This window comes from Euleptes europaea, chromosome 19 (genome assembly GCF_029931775.1).
Source record: "Euleptes europaea isolate rEulEur1 chromosome 19, rEulEur1.hap1, whole genome shotgun sequence".
Lineage (NCBI taxonomy): Eukaryota > Metazoa > Chordata > Lepidosauria > Squamata > Sphaerodactylidae > Euleptes > Euleptes europaea.
In genome coordinates this window covers 3,410,683-3,429,161 of record NC_079330.1, presented here as the reverse complement: position 1 = coordinate 3,429,161, position 18,479 = coordinate 3,410,683, and the positions used below count along the sequence as shown (strand labels likewise).

Sequence of the window (18,479 nt, the reverse complement as noted above, 5' to 3'; positions counted from 1 at the left end):
TCTGAAAGACTGATGGTTTCTAGTTCTGAACTTCCATTTTTATTTTCATGGACTTCAAGCAGAACTGAAATTATACACAGATTGAAACCATCTTCTCTACTTTTTTCAAATGTGAACTTGTTTCTCGGTGTTTCTCCAAACGGATTCCCCTCTTTCACAAGCAGCAGAACATCTTGAGTCCTATTGACTGGGAGAAAAGCAGAATATAAATACTTTAAGTAAATTAATTATTGGAATCTGAAGCTGGCAACAGGATTTCAGGGTGTGGTACATCTGCAGTGTCCAGGAGTTGGAATTACCTGATGCTGTCGATTGGCTTATGTTGCTTTCAGAAAGCCTTTTGAGGGAGTAACAACATTTTAACAACTTGCCTTAGAAAACACATCTCGTTCATCATTCTGTAAGAAAAAACCATTCATAATGCCCTACGGTATCATGCAGATCAGAGCTGCTTGACCTCTACAGACAACAATAATATTTTAAGGTGTTAAGAAAATAAGGGCTAATCCGTCCAAAGGCAGCTTCTTAGAGTAAGGGGGAGAGGGAGGGAGGCAGAGGGGGCAGGTCACGTTCTGTTTTCCTCGCATCCTTCTCTCTGTCTCAGTCCTTGCTCCGTACCCTCTGCGGTTATTTTATTCCTTGCAGATAGCAATCAACTGGAAGGAAGTGTGTGTCTAATTTGCATGAGATTATTTAAAACAAAAAAAAAAGGTCTGCATTAGTCAGGGTGATGGTAAACAACGCCGAACCAGGCCTCCTTATAATATAGCTGCAGCTCAGCTCGGCTTTCAAGGCGAAATGTAATTCACTTACAATCGGCAGCTCTCCTCCTTGTTCCTTTTAACCTTTTTGGATCCTGGCAGGTCATGATCTTCTCCGGCGGATCTGAAACATTTGCTACTTGGAAGGGGGAACTGAGGGAAGCCTGAGCCGCAGAGACAGGTGTGACCTGGTAGATGTGTGTTTGTGGGGACCTGTTCTGCTGGGTGGGTCGTTTTTCTCAATGGCCCTGTGGAGGGCAGCGCAGACCTCAGATCCGCTGACGAGTCAAATTTCCAAATGGTGCAGATGCATTCTTTTTACTGGGGCAGATGATATTACTAAAGGGGAGCAAGCTTTCTGGTTGCACAGAAGTCTTCTTTAGACGTGCCTGAAAGCTGGTCTCCTTTCTGCTCAGAGTAAACTACCGTACTTCTTCTCTGCTTCTCTGCCCAAGGACTATAGGGGGTAGAAGGCTTCATGCCACCTAGGTCCAGCAGTACAAGGGCCCTGCCAGTCCTAAATCCTCCTCCCTTCCCCTGCCCTTCCTGGTATATGGTCCCTGCTGGAGATTGTGGTTCTAGCTGGGGCCTTTACAATCTTATAAATTATGGAAGGAAAGTATCTGTTTTGTTTCTGACAACAGTGACATAAGCGAGAATGATGCAGGCCAATTGGTCCCCATAGGGGAGAAAACTGGGGTATAAATTAAGAAAATAAATAGATCGTATAACGATGAAGTGGTCGCACACCCTCTGGAGTCGCTGGAACCTAGTCAAGCGTTCCTTTCCTCGTCCCCCATGATTGGTCACTGAATTTCTGTAGTGGCTATAGATGACCGTGCGTGATCAATGGGCTTGATCCAGTCAAAGCGAAGCACCCTTTAAGCTCTCTGTATTCAGTGGAAGGTATGTAAGCACATCTGTAACTCTCCCTCCCATTGAAATCAATAGTGCTTTGAAAGTGCTCATGTTCTGTGTTAACCACATGGTTTTCCCAAAGGGAAACATCTCATACATTCACCTCTGCTGTTTTCATTGGGTTTGGGGCTTTTTCGACTCCTGCCGACTTCAACATCACTTGGTCATAACTCCTAGGTTGGCTGCATTCAACTGTGGTAAATGATGGTTTTATAAACCACGCTTTGATCAAACCCCTGTTAATTGTGACATCTCCATGTAAACAACCCAACAAACCAAAGTTTGTTGGCAGGTTTGAATTCACAAACCACAGTTTGTTAAGTAGCTGCCTGGCTACAGAGATGGCTGTAAAGGAAGGGTATCCTCCTTGCTGGCAGGCAGAGGGTAGGAAAAAAGCAGATAAATGGGTTTTATGCACACAACAGGATTTGTTATCTTGATCTGGTAAAAACGAACAGTTCTTGCACAAACTGTGGTTTATTACATTGCCAGAATGCAGCCACTGAGTGTCTTTCTCTGTGTGTGCTGCCTCTAAATTTATTTCTCCCCCCTCCTTTCCATTTCAAGGTGAGACCCTCTCACATTCTACCAAGCAACCTAAAATTGGATGATTTTACAAAAGAACTGTATTGTTGGCTTGCAGTGAGGTCCATGTAGGCAAGTATTCTGTTGCCAGAAGTGGTGAGGCCAATGATATCTGGCATTCAGGGGTATACTGCCTGTATCTCTGGAGCTTTTCCTGCTGCCTTCTTAAGAGGATTCCTAATGAAAACCACAGTGCTCTGTCTATTGTATATACTCGGGTATAAGCCGACCCGAGTATAAGCCGACCCCCCAAATTAGAGGCCAGAAAAGGGAATTTCTTATTGACCCGCGTATAAGCCGAGGGGCAATAAGAAATTTCCTTTACCCGCAATGCTGCGCTCTAAAACGGCGGCCGCCATTTTAGAGCGCAGGGCCCCTGCCCCAGGTCGCCCGCCCGCCGCCTCCCAGGCCCTCCCAACCCACCCCGACCCCAGTGCCATCCAAGGGGGGGAGGGGGAAAAGCCCCTGAACCCACTACTTACCTGGAGAGGCGGCGAAGCGGCGGCGGCGCGTCCTTCCTGGGCTGGCAGGAGGCCCCTCCAGGCCGCTGCCGGCCGGAGGAAGGCGCCCAGGCGCGTGGGCGGTAGCGGCGCGACGGGCAGGGGCCTCCCATGGCCCCTCCCGGCAGGGAAAATGCGGCGGGGGCCGGGGAGGGCCGGGGCAGCCTTCCTGCGACTGCAGAGAGGCTGCCCAGGGCCCCTCCCGGCGGGGGAAAATGGCGGGGGCCGGCGGGGGCCAGGGCAGCTTCCCTGCGGCTGCAGAGAGGCTGCCCAGGGCCCCTCCCGGCGGGGGGAAATGGCGGCGGGGGCCGGGGGGGCCAGGGCAGTCTCTCTGCGGCTGCAGAGAGGCTGCCCAAGACCCCTCCCGGCGGGAAAAAATGGCGGTGGCTCGACGGCGGCGGTAAGTTCCCCCCTCCCTCCTCCCTCCTTCTCCCTCCTCCCTCCTCCCTCCTTCTACCGTATTGATCCGTGTATAAGCCGAGGCCGGCTTTTTCAGCCCTTTTTTTGGGCTGAAAAACTCGGCTTATACACGAGTATATACGGTAATCCTATTGTCACTGGCTAATATGACTAGATTAATGCAAGAAACAATTTTTTATCCATTTTATCCCACCGGGCCAGGCTAAAAATCACGGTTATTTCCTGTGCTTTCGAAAGCTTGGTCTGTAGTTTACTATAAAATCTTCAATGATAACATCTATCACATTTGCTCTCTTTGAATGGACAGAGTGGGAAACATGGACAGAGTGGGAAACAAAACTGTCTCACTGGATGTGAGACTCATTTGAGGGGAGGGGCTGTGGCTCAGTGATAGAGCATCTATCTGCTTTGCATGCAGAAGGTCCCAGGTTCAATCCCCGGCATCTGCAGCTAAAAGGATCAGGTGGTAGGTGATAAAGAAGACCTCTACCTGAGACCCTGGAGAGCCTGTGCCAGTCTCGGCAGACAAGACTGACCTTGATGGACCGATGATCTGATTCAGTATAAGGCAGCTTCGTGTGACCATGTAATTGCATTCTTGGAATAGACTTCACCTTGAACAGATTGCAGAAAAGTGAGGGAAATTTCTGACTCACCTCCCAAATGAATCTACTGGGACTTTGACCACCAGCTGACAAGACTGGCTCAGAGCCTTTTTGGTTGTGGCTTTTGGGGTAGTGGAACACTTTCCCTTGAGAGCTTTGTGTCCAGGAAAAGCTTCTGTATTCCACTAGGGCTCTGTGGGAATCGACTGAAATCAGAAGGAGGGACCATCCGTCTCTCTCTGTTTGATACACCACCCCGTCTGCATACAAAGGTCTTAGCCAACAAGGGCCTTTGAAGGTTCCGCTTTACCATAAGGTCAGAGAGCTTTAGGCTAAGAGCTTTCTCAGCAGTGGTCCCAATCCTTGCCAGCGGACATTGCAAGAGCTGGATCTCTTGCAGATTTTTTGCAAGGGTCAAAAACCAGGGTTGGCTTTTAGTGACCATGCTACATCTTGCACAAGCTGACAGTAATTACAGCTACTTCATATTTGATCTGTACCAGTTTTGCACTTTGATTTGGGAGGAGCTGTGGCTCAGTGGTAGTGCATCTGCTTGGCATGCAGAAGGTCCCAGGTTCAATCCAGTTAAAGGGACTAGGCAAGTATGCGAAGTGAAAAGACCCCTGCCTGAGACCCTGGAGAGCCGCTGCCGGTCTGAGCAGACAACACTGACTTTGATGGACCAAGGGTCTGATTCAGTATAAGGCAGCTTCATGTGTTCATGTGTTCAAATTTGCAACCCCTACTCGCTTAAAACCGGGCAGCTTAGAATTTAATTTGCTATTTTTTAATTCATCATTTCTTAAGTCGATCCTCTCCTGGCCTTACTTTGCCACCTCTCCTTTAGCAAAATATTCTTCTTCTCCCTCTGCCCCCCCTTCCCCACCCCGGGTTTTCCTAGTGAGCACTTTCTCCCTTTCGGAAAAGGCAAAGCAGCTGTGCAGCTTCCTTCACAGATGTTGGTCAGCAGCTGGTCCCCCCCCCCCGCTCTCTCTCTCTCTCGTTGGCCAAATCCTTTCCATATGTTGTGGCCGGTGCAGATGGGAGGCCCGGTGTTTCCCCGGCGCGCAGGATAGCTGTGTGTAGTGCCAGCGTGAGCCAGCTAGCCAAGCGGCAGCCTTTCAAACGGGGACCGTAAACTTAGTCTCTGAAAGTTCTGGCAGGGCCTTCCTCCGATCTGTTCCGTTTTAGCTTTTATTTCCTCCTGGTCTTCTGCATCCCATTCATGCTAATCACAGTCAGACCTGATTCTTTCCTCCCTCCTCTTCCCTTTCCCCCTTTTTTTATTTCGGCATTTGTCATAAAATAAAGCAAATTATTCCCATCTTCAGAAACGATCTAGACTAATTAGTCGTCTAACCCAATAATTAGCTTTTTGTTTCTCTGTCTGTTTTCCTGCATTATTGTTAGTTTTCTCCCCACTCTGGGCTGTTGTTGATCGTCTTTTTTTTTTTATACCATTACAGATTAAAATGAGGCACATTTGCAGTTGATGGTATATGTTCTCTTTTTTTCCGGTTTTTTTTTTCCGGGGTAAGAACGTGGAATTGCAATAGAAAAGCTACTTCAAAAGCAGCAATAAACGCAAAGATAAATTAAGGAAATTGAATGAGCCACATTTGGAAAGTGGCGTCGGAGGCTAATACTCTGTCGCTTTAGGTTAAATTGCAGCAACGAAAGGAGTTGTGTCCCCCCACCCCACCCAGCCTGTGAATCCAGATTTCGGGAGGCAGATTTATCTGCCAAACTTTTTCCTTGAGCTTTGTTAGGGACACTAGATCTTAAAGGCTGGGCCTAGCTTGGTGGTGGAACATGCTATCAAGTCACAGCCGATTTTCAGCGACCCTGTAGGGTTTTCAAGGCAAGAGGTGTTCAGAGGTGGTTTGCCATTGCCTGCCCCTGCGTAGTGATCCTGGAATCATAGAGTTGGAAGGGACCACCAGCGGTCAACCAGTCCAACCACCTGCACAATGCAGGAAATTCACAACTACCCCCCCCCACACCCCACTGACCTGTTTTGGGGGCGGAGCCTGAGGAGGGTGGGTAGGGTTGCCAGGTCCCTCTTCGCCACCTGCGGGAGGTTTTGGGGGCGGAGCCTGATGAGAGTGGGGTTTGGGGAGGGGAGGGACTTCAATACCATAGAGTCCAATGGCCAAAGCGGCCATTTTCTCCAGGTGAGCTGATCTATATCAGCTGGAGATCAGTTCTAATAGCAGATCTCCAGCTAGTACCTGGAGGCTGGCAACCCTACTGGAGCCGTCAGAGGGAGAACAGGAAAGTGTTGGGGACCCATTCCCATTGCCTAGAACTACTTCCTGCTGAGTCCTCATCCGACCATTTGCGGGGTGGGGGTTGAGGTTCTTCATTTTGGAGGTTGGGGTTTGATTTGCAAGGTCGTATTTTTGGTATTCCTGGGGAGGCTTCCAAGTTCTTAGATACCCCCGCCTTCTCTGTGCGTGGCCCAGTTTTTCTTGTTTTCATGAGTGGCACAGGATCCAGCCACTCTGATATTAGATAAGGTAGTTTTGATTATATTTAGGATCTCTCTCAAACTTTCATAGCTTCTTTTTTTTCCTGCCACACCAGCTTCGGATTCCAATGATACTTCCTTCTTGTTTTAAAAGCTTGTCTTAGGAAAGAAACTGGCACATATTAGCATATAACGTGCACTTGCCCACTGCAACCCTCTCTCAGCAAACACTGTGATTACTCGGGTAAATTTAAGCCTTGACCACTGGCTTTTCCCCCTAACGAAGTAATAGCAAGATGTAGGGAATGAATAAGAGGTGTGATTTACTGCTGCCAGAATCCTCCTCTACAATACATCAATCCTTCTCTACAAATGAAATACCAAGTACAGTCAGAGACCAAATGTAAACCTTCCAAAAGACGGGGATGGAGAATGGGTTCCCTTGTTCTTCAATGCGCACCTCTGATCAGTTGTTAGAATGGCGGGAACACGAACACAGTGTTTCTGGCATTATTAATTTTATTATATAAAAACTTAAATTTGCCAGTGATTTGTATAACATAAAGGGGTCTTTCACATCACCTAGTTGCCTAGCCCCTTTAGCTGGAGATGCCAGGGATTCAACCTGGGACCTTCTGCATGCCAAGCAGAAGCTCTGCCACTGAGCCACAGCCCCTCCCCTCTGCAAAGTAAGAAAAGGGACACTTCTTCTACTCCAGTCTCCTATCTCTTGCAGCCTTTCCCCTAGTCCAAATATAATGCCAGCTGGAAATGATTGCAAAGAGAGGGTAAGCAAAGGTTGGCTGAATGATCTGCATTTCCTCTTCTCCCACCAGGGCTGACGGATGATGAAATCGAAGTCGCATTCCAGCAGTCGGGCACTGCCAAAGAGGAGCCCCAGCACCAGAACCTTCCTGCCCAGTTGGTGCCGACTCAGCCCCCTCCCCTTGCGCCATATAGTAAGTAGCTCCTGAACAGCCAGCAAATGTTCTTAAATTCCTGGCACATTCCAGCCCCTTCTGTTTCTCGTGCAATATTTATGCCTAACTCAGAGCCAGCATTGTGTAGTGGTTAGAGTGACAGACTAGAATCTGGGAGAATCAGGTTTTTAAGCAGAGGCTAGATGGCCATCTGTCAGCAATGCTGATTCTATGACCTTAGGCAGATCATGAGAGGGAGGGCATCTTGGCTATCTTCTGGGCATGGAGTAGGGGTCACTAGGGGTATGTGGGGGAGGTAGTTGTGAATGTCCTGCATTGTGCAGGGGGTTGGACTAAATGACCCTGGTGGTCTTTTCTAACTCTATGATTCTGTGGATTTCATGCATTGAGCAGGGCGTTGGGCTTGATGGCCTTGAAGGGCCCTTCCATCTCTGTGGCTGTATAAAACAGCAGCGTGGGGTGTGTGAGTGAGATTGAAGTGTGGGGATTGAGTACCTCTTTCCTCCTGCGGCTGCTCTCCTGCATCTCTTTGTGTTCGGCCTTTTGTGGTTCAGTCCAGGAAGGACCTGCAGTTTGTGTCTTTGTTACACATTTGAATCAGACTTGTTGGTCTAGTGTTTATTTTTTTAAGCCATTGGAAGTTGTGGCTCTCATCACATCTTGGGGCCATTAATTCCATACGTTAATTGCATGTTCGCTTTATTATTTTATGTTGATGTATTGTAAAAAGTGTCTTTTGGCTCCATAGGAGCTCTCTGCGTCTTAGAAATTCCATAAATGAAAGTTAAATCCAGTATTGTATGAGGAAGTATTATTATTGCCTTGTTAATTAGTTTCCCCTGCATTTCTTGTCCTTGGAGGAGAACTATCTAGGGAATGTTGAGAAGTTAACATTGCCTGTTTATTTGAAGTCTTTTGCAGAAAATTCAGAAACAACAGCAGTGTTAAATAACTTCTTTTATTAGGACCATCAAATTGTCCCACAGAAACCAGCAAGCTTTGGAATTTGCCAGAGCATTTTTTTCTCAGGACGATGAGTCAGTACAAAAAAAGAAAAAGAAAAAAAAGAAAAGAAAAACTAGAGGTGGGGGATGGGGAGAAAAAGATGCTTCAGTGCAGTGGCTGTTGGCCTTTTTTTGCTCCTTTCCCCCCTTTCACTATTGTTCAGAATATAATTCCCCCCTTTCCAAGATAGTCCAACTCAAAAAAACAAACTACAATTTTACAGATTGTACATAATCTACAGGAAATCACACTTTGCTGAATAATGGACCCAGTTCCCCCCCCCCCCCGGAACCCTAAAATTCCCCTCTGGGGGGGAATTCCTCCCTTCTTGAGAACCCATACTTTAGTGCATGATGGAACAGCCCCACATCTGCATTTTATAGTAGTCTCAAGGTGAAGTATAGGAGGCCTTCAGGCTTGATGAGAACAGGTTGTGCTTGGGTACACAGCAGGTATCAGGATACACCGAACGGTGCTAGGACAGAGAAGCGACCGCACACGCTGAAAACTATCCAGCAGTAGTTGGAATCTGTCTCTGACACCAGTCGCAACACCTGATCCGTCAGCAAGGCGCAGCAAGAAAGAAAAATGTGCTGATCCTTTATATTAACAAAGTTGGAGGTTAATTTTAGGTGACGCGTTAGGTAGAGAATCCATAAAGGCCAAATTGGGTAGTGTCACATAGTGGTTGTAGGCACGTGGGTCCCTAGTTTTGCCCAGGAGCTTTCAGATGTTCATGCCGGAGGATGGGTGGTTGAGTGTCCCGGGTGACAGGCTGGCTGAAGGTTGGTTGCCGGTTGCCGGCTCTCCTCCCTGGATTTGGTGTTGTACCTTTGTGCGTTCAGACGTTTTTATTGAAGTGTTCTATAATACTATCTTAAATGCTGTTTTAATGTTCAAATATTTTAATGTTTTGATGTTCGCTGCCTTGAGGACCTTACGCGGGTGGAAAGGTAGCATAGAAATGCTTAAAATAAACAAATAAATAAATATTAGCTCATGGAGGGTGTGCATGGCTTTCCTCGAGATCAAGCCTATTACGAGGGGCGGCAGACGACAACTAGGCCCTGTAGGGTCATCCCCAAACATCCTAAGCCAGGATGGCTAAGTGTCCTTGAGCTGTCATGGCTTCTAAATGGAGAAAGTCTCCAGAGGGAGGCCTTCCCGAACATCTTGTAGAAGATTGTGCAAAATCAAGTTTGTTTGCACGGAACTTTGACTTGGAAAGTGCTTCGTTAGGGATTGACGTGTTCATACATAAACTTAAGTTTGGTCTTCTACGTTGGCTAAGGACAATCACTTCTCTCCTTCTGTGTTGGTTCCTCGATTTGCGCACACGTGAACCCTCCCCCCCTTTGCGCCTGTACTTTTGCCAAGAGGTGTCAAAACTGCTTTTTAAAAAAATCCTCACCCTCCAACTCCTTGATTTTGATTAATATAGAGAAACAAGACTTGGGCTGAGGGATAATAAAACTGATAAATGACATCTGAATTACTTGTAGCGGTAATTTATTACATAAAATATCTTTTATTTGACATGCGATTAGTTGCTGGAAGCATCACTCAATCTGACTAGTTTAAACGCGCTCCAAAAGTGAGCCCCCCTGTCCTCCCCCACCCACCACCACTTGAGGAGGAAGGAGGAACGCCAAAACTGTCTGCTGCCGGCATTATGAAATACACTAATCCAACAGTGAGGACAAGTTTGACGCTAAGTGTTTAAATGATTGATGGGGTTTGTATATGCTATTACCCACCTCCCCTAACCCCCTTCATTACATGCAAATCCCAGGGAGTTCCTCCGCTCAGGTGCTCCACAAGCATTCGTGTCACCCCAGCGGAGTTCTCCGGCATTTATGACCCTCGATCGTGGGTGATCACGGGCAGGCATGGCGCTTGCCTAAAGGTCAACGTCCCATAGCTACCTGTCGCTATTTGGTAGGACTCTTCCTCTCTTCTGGACTTTTATCTCTCAAAGTAGCCCCTCGCTGGTGGCAAATTAGAAATGGTTTCCAGGCCAATCAAGCAGAGATGCTTTTAGAGCGGTGGACTCTGATCTGGAGAGCCGGGTTTGATTCCCCACTCCTCCACATGAGCGGTGGAGGCTAATCTGGTGAACTGGATTTGTTTACTCCGCTCCCACACACGAAGCCCACTGGGTGACCTTGGGCTGGTCACAGCTCTCTTAGAGCTCTCTCAGCCGCACCTACCTCACAGGGTGTCTGTTGTGGGGAGGGGAAGGGGAAGGTGGTCGTAAGCCGCTGTGATTCTTCCTTAAGTGGTAGGGAAAGTCGGCATATAAAAACCAGCTCTTCCTCCTCCTCCTCCTCTTTAGGATTCAAGTGTGAGTCCTAACTCACCATCCCCACCCCCAGCTAAAGGGAAAAAACTAAGAAATAATGTGAGTTTTAATCAGTTAAATTTGCAGAGGAATAACCAATAGGAGGGGAGGTGGCATGGTATAGCCTGATCCTATCAGATCTGGGAAGCTAAGCAGAGTTGGGACTTGGATAGGGGACCACCGAGGAAAACTCTGCAGGGGAAGGCAATGGCAAACCACCTCACTTGCCTTGAAAGCCCCTTGCTGGGGTCGCCGTAAGTTGGTTGCGACTAGACGGCACTTACATGTGTAACCAATGGATTTGAAAGAAAAAGTTTCAGGAGCAGAAGAACATGATGCAATGCGCACATCATGGCTAACATCTTAGAAGAGGCATTCCATTCCTTGTGAGAAAGAAATAGGATTCTTCTAAGGCAGGTCTAAATCTGTGAATAAATAAGAGTAAAAGTTTGGAAGAAATTTGATTTGGTGTTTAGGTGATGAGTGTGCATGCTATGGGCAGCACCATGTTTGTAGAGACATCCCATTCAGCGTGAAAAGAAGAAGACTTCACTTTTATACCCTGATTTTCTCTACCTTTAAGGAGTCTCAATGCGGCTTACAATCGTCTTCCCTTCCCCTCCCCACAACAGACACTTTGTGAGGTAGGTGAGGCTGAGAGTGTGTGACTGGCCCAAGGTCACCCATCAGGCTTCATGTGGAAGAGTGGGGAATCAAACCCGGTTCTCCAGATTCGAGTCTGCCGTCCTTAACCACTTCACCACGCTGGCTCTTAACCACTATACCATGCTGGGTAATGCCTCTTTCAGGAGTGGTCTACATATGAGTAAAGACAAAATGACTGAAGAAATTAGCATACTTTCTCTCTAGATGAATCACACGTGGGTCACAACGAGCACTAATTTCAGAGACGCATCCCATCTAGGGGGGAAGGCCAGAGGGAAATATCTCTTCCAAGATGGCAGCTGCCAGTTACAGTTTTCCTAACTACATATTAAAAAATAAAGTTTTTTTTTTTTTAAACTTGTTGCCCAATTAAAGAGGGTACCTTTTTAATTGATCAAAGAGCTTGTAATCAATTAAGCCACTTTATCTTTGAAACACTGCTCAGCAGGCAAGCCGCTGAACTGGGGGGCAGTATTTGCAGCGCTTTCCCTCGAGGCTACCCCCCACGTCGTGTGATGAAAACGTGCTGCTTTGGTATCCCGCCCATCCTCCTAGGAACTTGTTCTGGCCTCACAGCAACTGGGTGTGAGGCAGGCTGGGTTGGAAGGGTGTCTGGCCCCAGGCTAACCGATGAGTTTCTTGGCTGAATGGGGATATGACCTTGCTTGTCTGCCACCAGAACCCAGAGCTTGTCTTCAGACGGTGAGTCAGGTTTTGACCTGCAATGACCCACATCATCAGCATCACAACTGTTTGTTTTTAAGTAGGAGAGTGTGGCCACATTCAGGTAACTTGATAATCTATGGGGTCACTGGGGGTGTGGGGAGGGGGAGGTAGTTGTGAATTTCCTGCATTGTGCAGGGGGTTGGACTAGATGACCCTGGTGGTCCCTTCCAACTCTATGATTCTATGGCTTGATTCAGGGGCAGTCTTAGCAGCTGGTCTGGGGCCTGCACTGGGGGTGGGGGACCAACCACCCACATCTCCGATCACCCCAGGAGGGGAGAAAGAAGAGGGTACTCGCACCCACCCTGTCTGGAGCTTGGGCAGCTGGGGGGCAGCGATTCTGGGGCCACATCCTGGACTTTTGCCCACCTTTCCAGACAAGGGACTCTTAACTTCTTCCTCTTCTTCTTTGGCACCTTGAACCAGCAGAGTTTCGGAGCAGTGGCAGAGATTGTACCCTTTCCCATAGATATCCCATGTTCTGCAACATCAGAGAGTTTGGTGCGGAGTCCTTGCTGGGGCTATTTTCTACCAATTAGCGTCCCCCCCTTTCTCCTCTGCCTTTATTTTTTGCCAGAAGACAGAATTGTTTCACACATCTCTAAAACGAGTAAAATGGCATTTCAGCTCCTTGTCTTTATAGACTCTCTGAACTTTCCGAAAGATCATCCCGGTCCCTTTTCATTAATAATGAAAACCAGGGGGCAATAAAATGTTCTTAGCGCGAGCATTACAGCAATGGAGGGAGAGATGAAAGGGGTGAAAGGCCGAAGCTGATGGAGTTTTCTTGTGTGGTGTTATGGGGAGACCCACAGGTGTCTTCAGATTCCTCCTAGAGGACACAGCAGACGGTGGAGCACGGGGGGTGACGCCTGAGCAGAAAGTTGGCACAGTTTGTAGGGAGTGGTGCGGGATTAAGCAAGTCCTTCAAAGTAGGGCTCTCAGTGCAAGACAATTTAAAGAGGCAGATTTGGAGTTTGGATTGGGAAATCTAGAGTCAAGGCCAAGGGTTGAAAATTGTTTATGATGTGTCTAAAAAAGCTGGGCAACATGCATTTTTTTTTAAAAATCAGTAAATTAAGACACATTCTGCTCCCCTTCAATCCAAAGAATGAGACCCACTAAGACAGTGGTTCTCAACCTTTTTCAAGTCGCGACCCCCTTTTACAGTTGCCAAGTAACCTGTGACCCTCATCACATTTGCATAAATTTGCATAAATGACATTTTCAATTGGATAAAGAAAACACATTTTTTTTGGCAGTATCCATATATATAATTACTTTAAATTTTAAAGTTTAAAACAAACAAGCAAACGGTACTACCACCTGTTGCGCAGCGGCTGTGACTGTGTGGCGCGGCAACCTTTCCTGGCACGGAGGAAAGAGTGCCTTTGAGCATGCACTGCGTTCCTTGTCCTCCCCTCTCTCCCCAAAAACTCTTCCAAGCAGGCCAGGGCTCTCGCGAGGAAACCCCCTCTCTTGTGACTGGGACACTGTGCACAGAACTGCAGTTATCCCTCAAAGCGGAGCTCTGTTTAATCACCTCACAAGAGCGAAGGGCCAGGAAAGAGCCGAGGGCCGCTTATCCCGCTCGGACTTTTCGTGCCTTTTTCTCCCCTCCGCCAGTCACCGCTCCGTCTGCGCCTCACCGAACCTGTGCGCTCGAGGGGGAAATCCCGAACTGCGCATGCACCTCGACTCTCTCCCTCTTGGCCTTGCCAGAGCGGAACTGATGACTCAGGGCAGAGCGGAACTGATGACTCAGGGCAGAAAAGCGAAGCCACACTACAGACATGCGCACTTGGATTCCAGGCTGAAGCTCCTGCCCCACCCGAGCGTGGCTAAAAGTAAAAACAACGTGGCTGTAGCGGCCTCAAGGAAGACTGCCCTCTTCTCCGAGACCTAAACTGGCCGAGCCAGGGGAGCTTCCTTGGCCTCCCACACATCCTGCCGCATCATCCGCCCGGCACAGATGCGACCGCGCCCAGGGCTAGCCCGCCCGCCTCTCAGCTGGGCAGCAGGGCTACAGCTGGTGTGCAGCTGTAGCCCGCCCGCCTCTCAGCTGGGCAGCAGGGCTACAGCTGGTGTGCAGCGGCACGCCGCTGCGTCTCTGCAGCCCGGCTCCTTCTGGCTGTCGGTCGGCCAGTTCCTCACCTCTCTGCTTGGGGTCTTCCCTGCCCTCGTGGACTGCTCAGGGTTACAGGGCGTCTGGGTAAGTCCTGGACAGCCCGGGATGGGGGCTGTCCCAGGACAGTGGCGGCGACCCCCCAGAAAACACTTTGCGACCCCCTTGGGGGTCCCGACCCCCAGGTTGAGAACCACTGCACTAAGATGTTCGGAAAGGATCCTACAAAAGTTACTAGTCTATATGTGAGATTGTGATGGGTAGCCGTGCTAGTCTGTCTGTAGCAGTAGAAAAGAGCAAGAGTCCAGTAGCAACTTGAAGGTCTCCAAAATTTCTGGCAGGGTATGAGCTTCAGAAGTGAGCTGTGGCTCACAAAAGCTCATACCCTACCAGAAATTCTGTTAGTCTTCAAGGTGCTACCGGACTCTTGCTCTTTTCTACTAGTCCATATGAATTATGGATCTCTTGACAGCCTAAACATATCCATATGTGGTACATAAGTAGCCTGAAAGAACACACGTGCCCCTCCAGCCCACCCCCACTGCTCTTTCCCAGCAAACAAAAGCTTTCCTCTCTGGTTGCCTGGAGAGGATTCTTGTTTCACCGTAGGTGAATCACACAAGTGGCTGTCCATACGTTTGCGCTTAAAGGTAGGAGAGCGGGATAGAAAAGAGGCTATGTTGGATGCATCAAGGAAGGCCAAGGGCAGCCAGCGCATTTTCTGAAGTCTTTGCAGCAATGGGACTTTTCCAGTGGTAAATTGATGGGAAAGGTGGGCACTAGGTTTTGAGAGGTGTTTCCAGCGGTATAGAAGTAACGTCAGGAGTAGGGCAGATGAGATGAGACTGGAATCCTGAATTTAATGTGGAAATCTTGCTACATGACCTCAGGCCACTCTCTCTCACGGCATCTACCTCGCAGGGTTGTTGTTGTGATGATAAAACGGAGGAAGGGAGAACAGTGTTTTAAGCTGTTGAGTCCTCGTTGGGGGGAAAGCTGGGTATAAAAAGTTTATAAAAGGGGAAAATGGGGAGAGGGTTGACAGACAGAGAATGTTCAAGGCTTCGAGAATGACTTGGCAGGAAGTACTTAGATGTTAAGATTGTGGGTTCCGGCGGCTCTCTTTATTTGTCAACACTCTTCAGACCTAGCTAAGGAAGAGTTATTTGCTTCACTGATTTCTTTTTCACGCCGATTAAAAAAAAAACTTGCTCCACATGAGGAATGATTGGAATGCAACAACACAAGAAACAAGCAGCAGTTGGCATCCAAGATGGCAAATTGCAGCTTGGTTTGATGTCTGGAATTTGGATGCCCCTGCCCAGATGGTCTGGCTTTTCATCACGTTCCCAGGAAGCGTTTCTAGTTTTAGGGCAAGTGGCTGCGGTCTTCTTCCTGAATCAGTGGGAACCAGCAAAAAGGCTTCACTCTTTCTCATGATGCTTATCTCTGTCCATCCAGGTCCACCAAGCTCCAGATGGCGGGATTACGGCGCTCTAGCCATTATCATGGCTGGTATTGCATTTGGCTTCCACCAGCTCTACAAGGTAAGTGGAACATGAATGAGGTGCAGGGTCTTACCCAAAACTCGCTGCTTGGGATCCTGTGACTGGAGATGCTGGAGACAGAGACATGCATCTCAGTCTTTAGCCTCGTTCTTGTATGTGTGTTAAGTGCCATCAAGTTGCTTCTGACTCTGAACCAGGCTTCTGTCTCTTGAGTGTGAAGTGTGAATTCCTGCCTAATTCCACATATAAACTGGCTTAAAAAAAAAAAATCCAGTCTCATGGTACCGTGTGTGTTTAGTGCCGTCAAGTCACTTCCGACTCATGGCGATCCTATGAATCAAAGTCCTCCAAAATGTCCTATCTTTAACAGCCTTGCTCAGGTCTTGCAAACTGAGGGCCGTGGCTTCCTTTAAAGAGTCAACCCATCTCTTGTTGGGTCTTCCTCTTTTCCTGCTGCCTTCGACTTTCCCTAGCATGTTCGTCTTTCCCAGTGACTCTTGTCTTCTCATAATGTGACCAAAGTACAACAGCCTCAGTTTAGTCATTTTAGCTTCTAGGGTGAGTTCAGGCTTGGTTTGATCTATAACCCACTGATTTGTTTTTGTTGGTGGTTCAGGGTATCCGTAACCCTCTCCTCCAACACCACATTTCAAAGGAATCTACTTTCTTCCTATCAGCTTTCTTCAATGTCCAGCTTTCACACCCATACATAGTAATAGGGAATGCAATGGCATGAGTTAACTTAATCTTGGTGGCCAGTGACACATCCTTACCCTTCATAATCTTTACTAGCTCCTTCACGGCTGCCCTTCCCAGTCTCAATCTCCTTTCTGATTTCTTGGCTACCGTCTCCCTTTTGGTTGATGATGGAGCCAAGGAACAGAAAGTCTTGAACAATTTCAGTTTCCTCATTGTCAACCTTAAAGTTGAGAGCCTTTTTCTTACCTAGTATTTAAAACATTATTATTAGTTAAAACTTCTATAGCATATCAGTGTAAAAAAAAATTAACTTCAAGACAGTGTAAATTCTCCCCACCATATAAAAATACACGTCGTATTTCTGTATCAAGGTGTGGCATTCCCCCTGACCTCTATGTTTTCCCCCTAGAACTTGCGTTTATTTTAATGTAGTTTTAACGCTTCAGAATTCCTAAATAAAGAAAGAAATCAAGAGAATGGCCTGCTGTTTGCCAGCAATGCTTTTAGATCATTATTGTATCACACAAAGTCCGTCACTGTTTTCATCTAATTTATTGCTGCGGCGGAACAGAGGCATTGCTTTTTGTGGTTACGGTTCATGGCTAAGTGGGGATTGGAAAGGGAAGTTTCACACACGGAGTCCCCACCCACACACCCTTTCTGTTGCAGGGGACCCCCCTTCCTCCAAGAATGGTGTTTTCCTGGGGTTGTCAACCTCCAGGTGGTGGTTGGAGATCTCCTGGGGTTACAACTGATCTCCAGGTGACAGGAATCAGTTTCCCCGGGAGAAAACGGCAGCTTTGGGCGGCGGCCTCTGTGGCATTATACCCCGCTGAAACCCCTCCCATCCCCAAACCCTGCCCTCCCTAGGCTCGACACCCAAAATCTCCAGGAATTTCGCAACCAGGAGCCGGCTACCCTATATTCTCCCCCTGTTCCAAGTGCTGATTTTCTTTACTGTCGAAAGGGCTAGAACTTGCTTTAAAAAACAAACAAACGTGAGAGTTGAAAATACTGAATTGTGCACGTGATGGGATGCTTTGCTTTTGGAGAGGTCAGTAAAGCAAGGTTTTAAAACCTAAATGCTTTAAGCCGTGCTTCTCCCCGCCTCCTTCGCATGGACTCCCACAACATCCTAGAAACAACTGGCAGACAGTCCTGTCCGTCTCTCAAGCACATCGTTAGCGCTCCTGAATGGTTCCTAGAAGGGCCGAGTGATTCACAGTCTAGGGTCCTGCCAGAGTATCCCTGTGGTTTGTTCTTTATTCCCACCCACCCAACATATCTCTCTGCTCTTTCTCATAGAAATACCTCCTCCCTCTGATCATGGGAAGCAAGGAAGACAGGAAGCAACTTCAGAGGATCGAGTCGAACATTTCCGAAATGAGCGGCACCGTGACGCAGACAGGTGAAGATTAATGATTCCATCAATTCTTAGCCCTGCGAAGCCCCTTCTCTCTGCCTCTCCTCTCTACCCCCCCTTCCCTTCCTCTTTCCCCAACCTTCCCCTCCATCTCCACTTTATATGGTGACTTCATTTATCTGCTCTGAGAAATCTGTTCACATTTGCAAATGAAGCCGCCGTCATTTCGGTTTAATTTGAAATTGCTTGTTTACTGTCGGCGCGGCCTCAATTAATTATGTTTTTACGGAAAGGCTCCCAACCTCAGAATATTAATAAGGGGAATAAAATGACAGCCTTTCGGAGGGGCTGTAAAGTTCATTTTTAATTTCTGCTTCTCTGAGGGTTTTCTTTGGGTTCCCCCCTCCCCACCTTTGGGTGTCTGTTTCCCCCTCCCCTTTTTCCTTCCAAGCATCCAAGGCAGGGTCAAGAGAGGCTGTAATTACAGAGCGTCCCCCAACCTCGGCAACCTTCTCCGTTATTGACTCCATAGGGCTCCTGTTCATTACCCAGCGCCCCCGTGATGACCCAGATTACCTGCTACCTGTCACGCTGCAGGGATTTTTTTTATGAACCTGTTTACTGGATGAAAGCTCTGAATTATAATTTTCCTTTTAAAAAAATCCTCTCAAGCAGACATACGCCATTCCCCTCCATCAAGAGTCAATTTTCTTTCCAAGCAAAAATCTCCCCCACCCCCAAATCTCTTCCACTTTGGCTGTATAATAAACTCAGTTTAACCAGACTTTGGGCTCTTTAGCTCCTTCACCGAGTGGAGGGACCTGCCCAATCTTTACAATCTTCTCC

The 18,479-nt window shown here is 47.8% G+C and overlaps 1 protein-coding gene across 1 annotated transcript in view; it reads left to right on the top strand.

Annotated features, from left to right (window-relative positions):
* The window catches only part of PEX14 (peroxisomal biogenesis factor 14), a 124,170-nt gene that overhangs the window by 94,298 nt on the left and 11,393 nt on the right, over nt 1–18,479 (top strand). Inside the window, exons 4-6 of the mRNA XM_056865217.1 lie at nt 7,096–7,218; nt 15,525–15,610; nt 17,576–17,678. Coding sequence (XP_056721195.1) covers nt 7,096–7,218; nt 15,525–15,610; nt 17,576–17,678 — 312 coding nt within the window. The remainder of the gene's footprint in view (nt 1–7,095; nt 7,219–15,524; nt 15,611–17,575; nt 17,679–18,479) is intronic.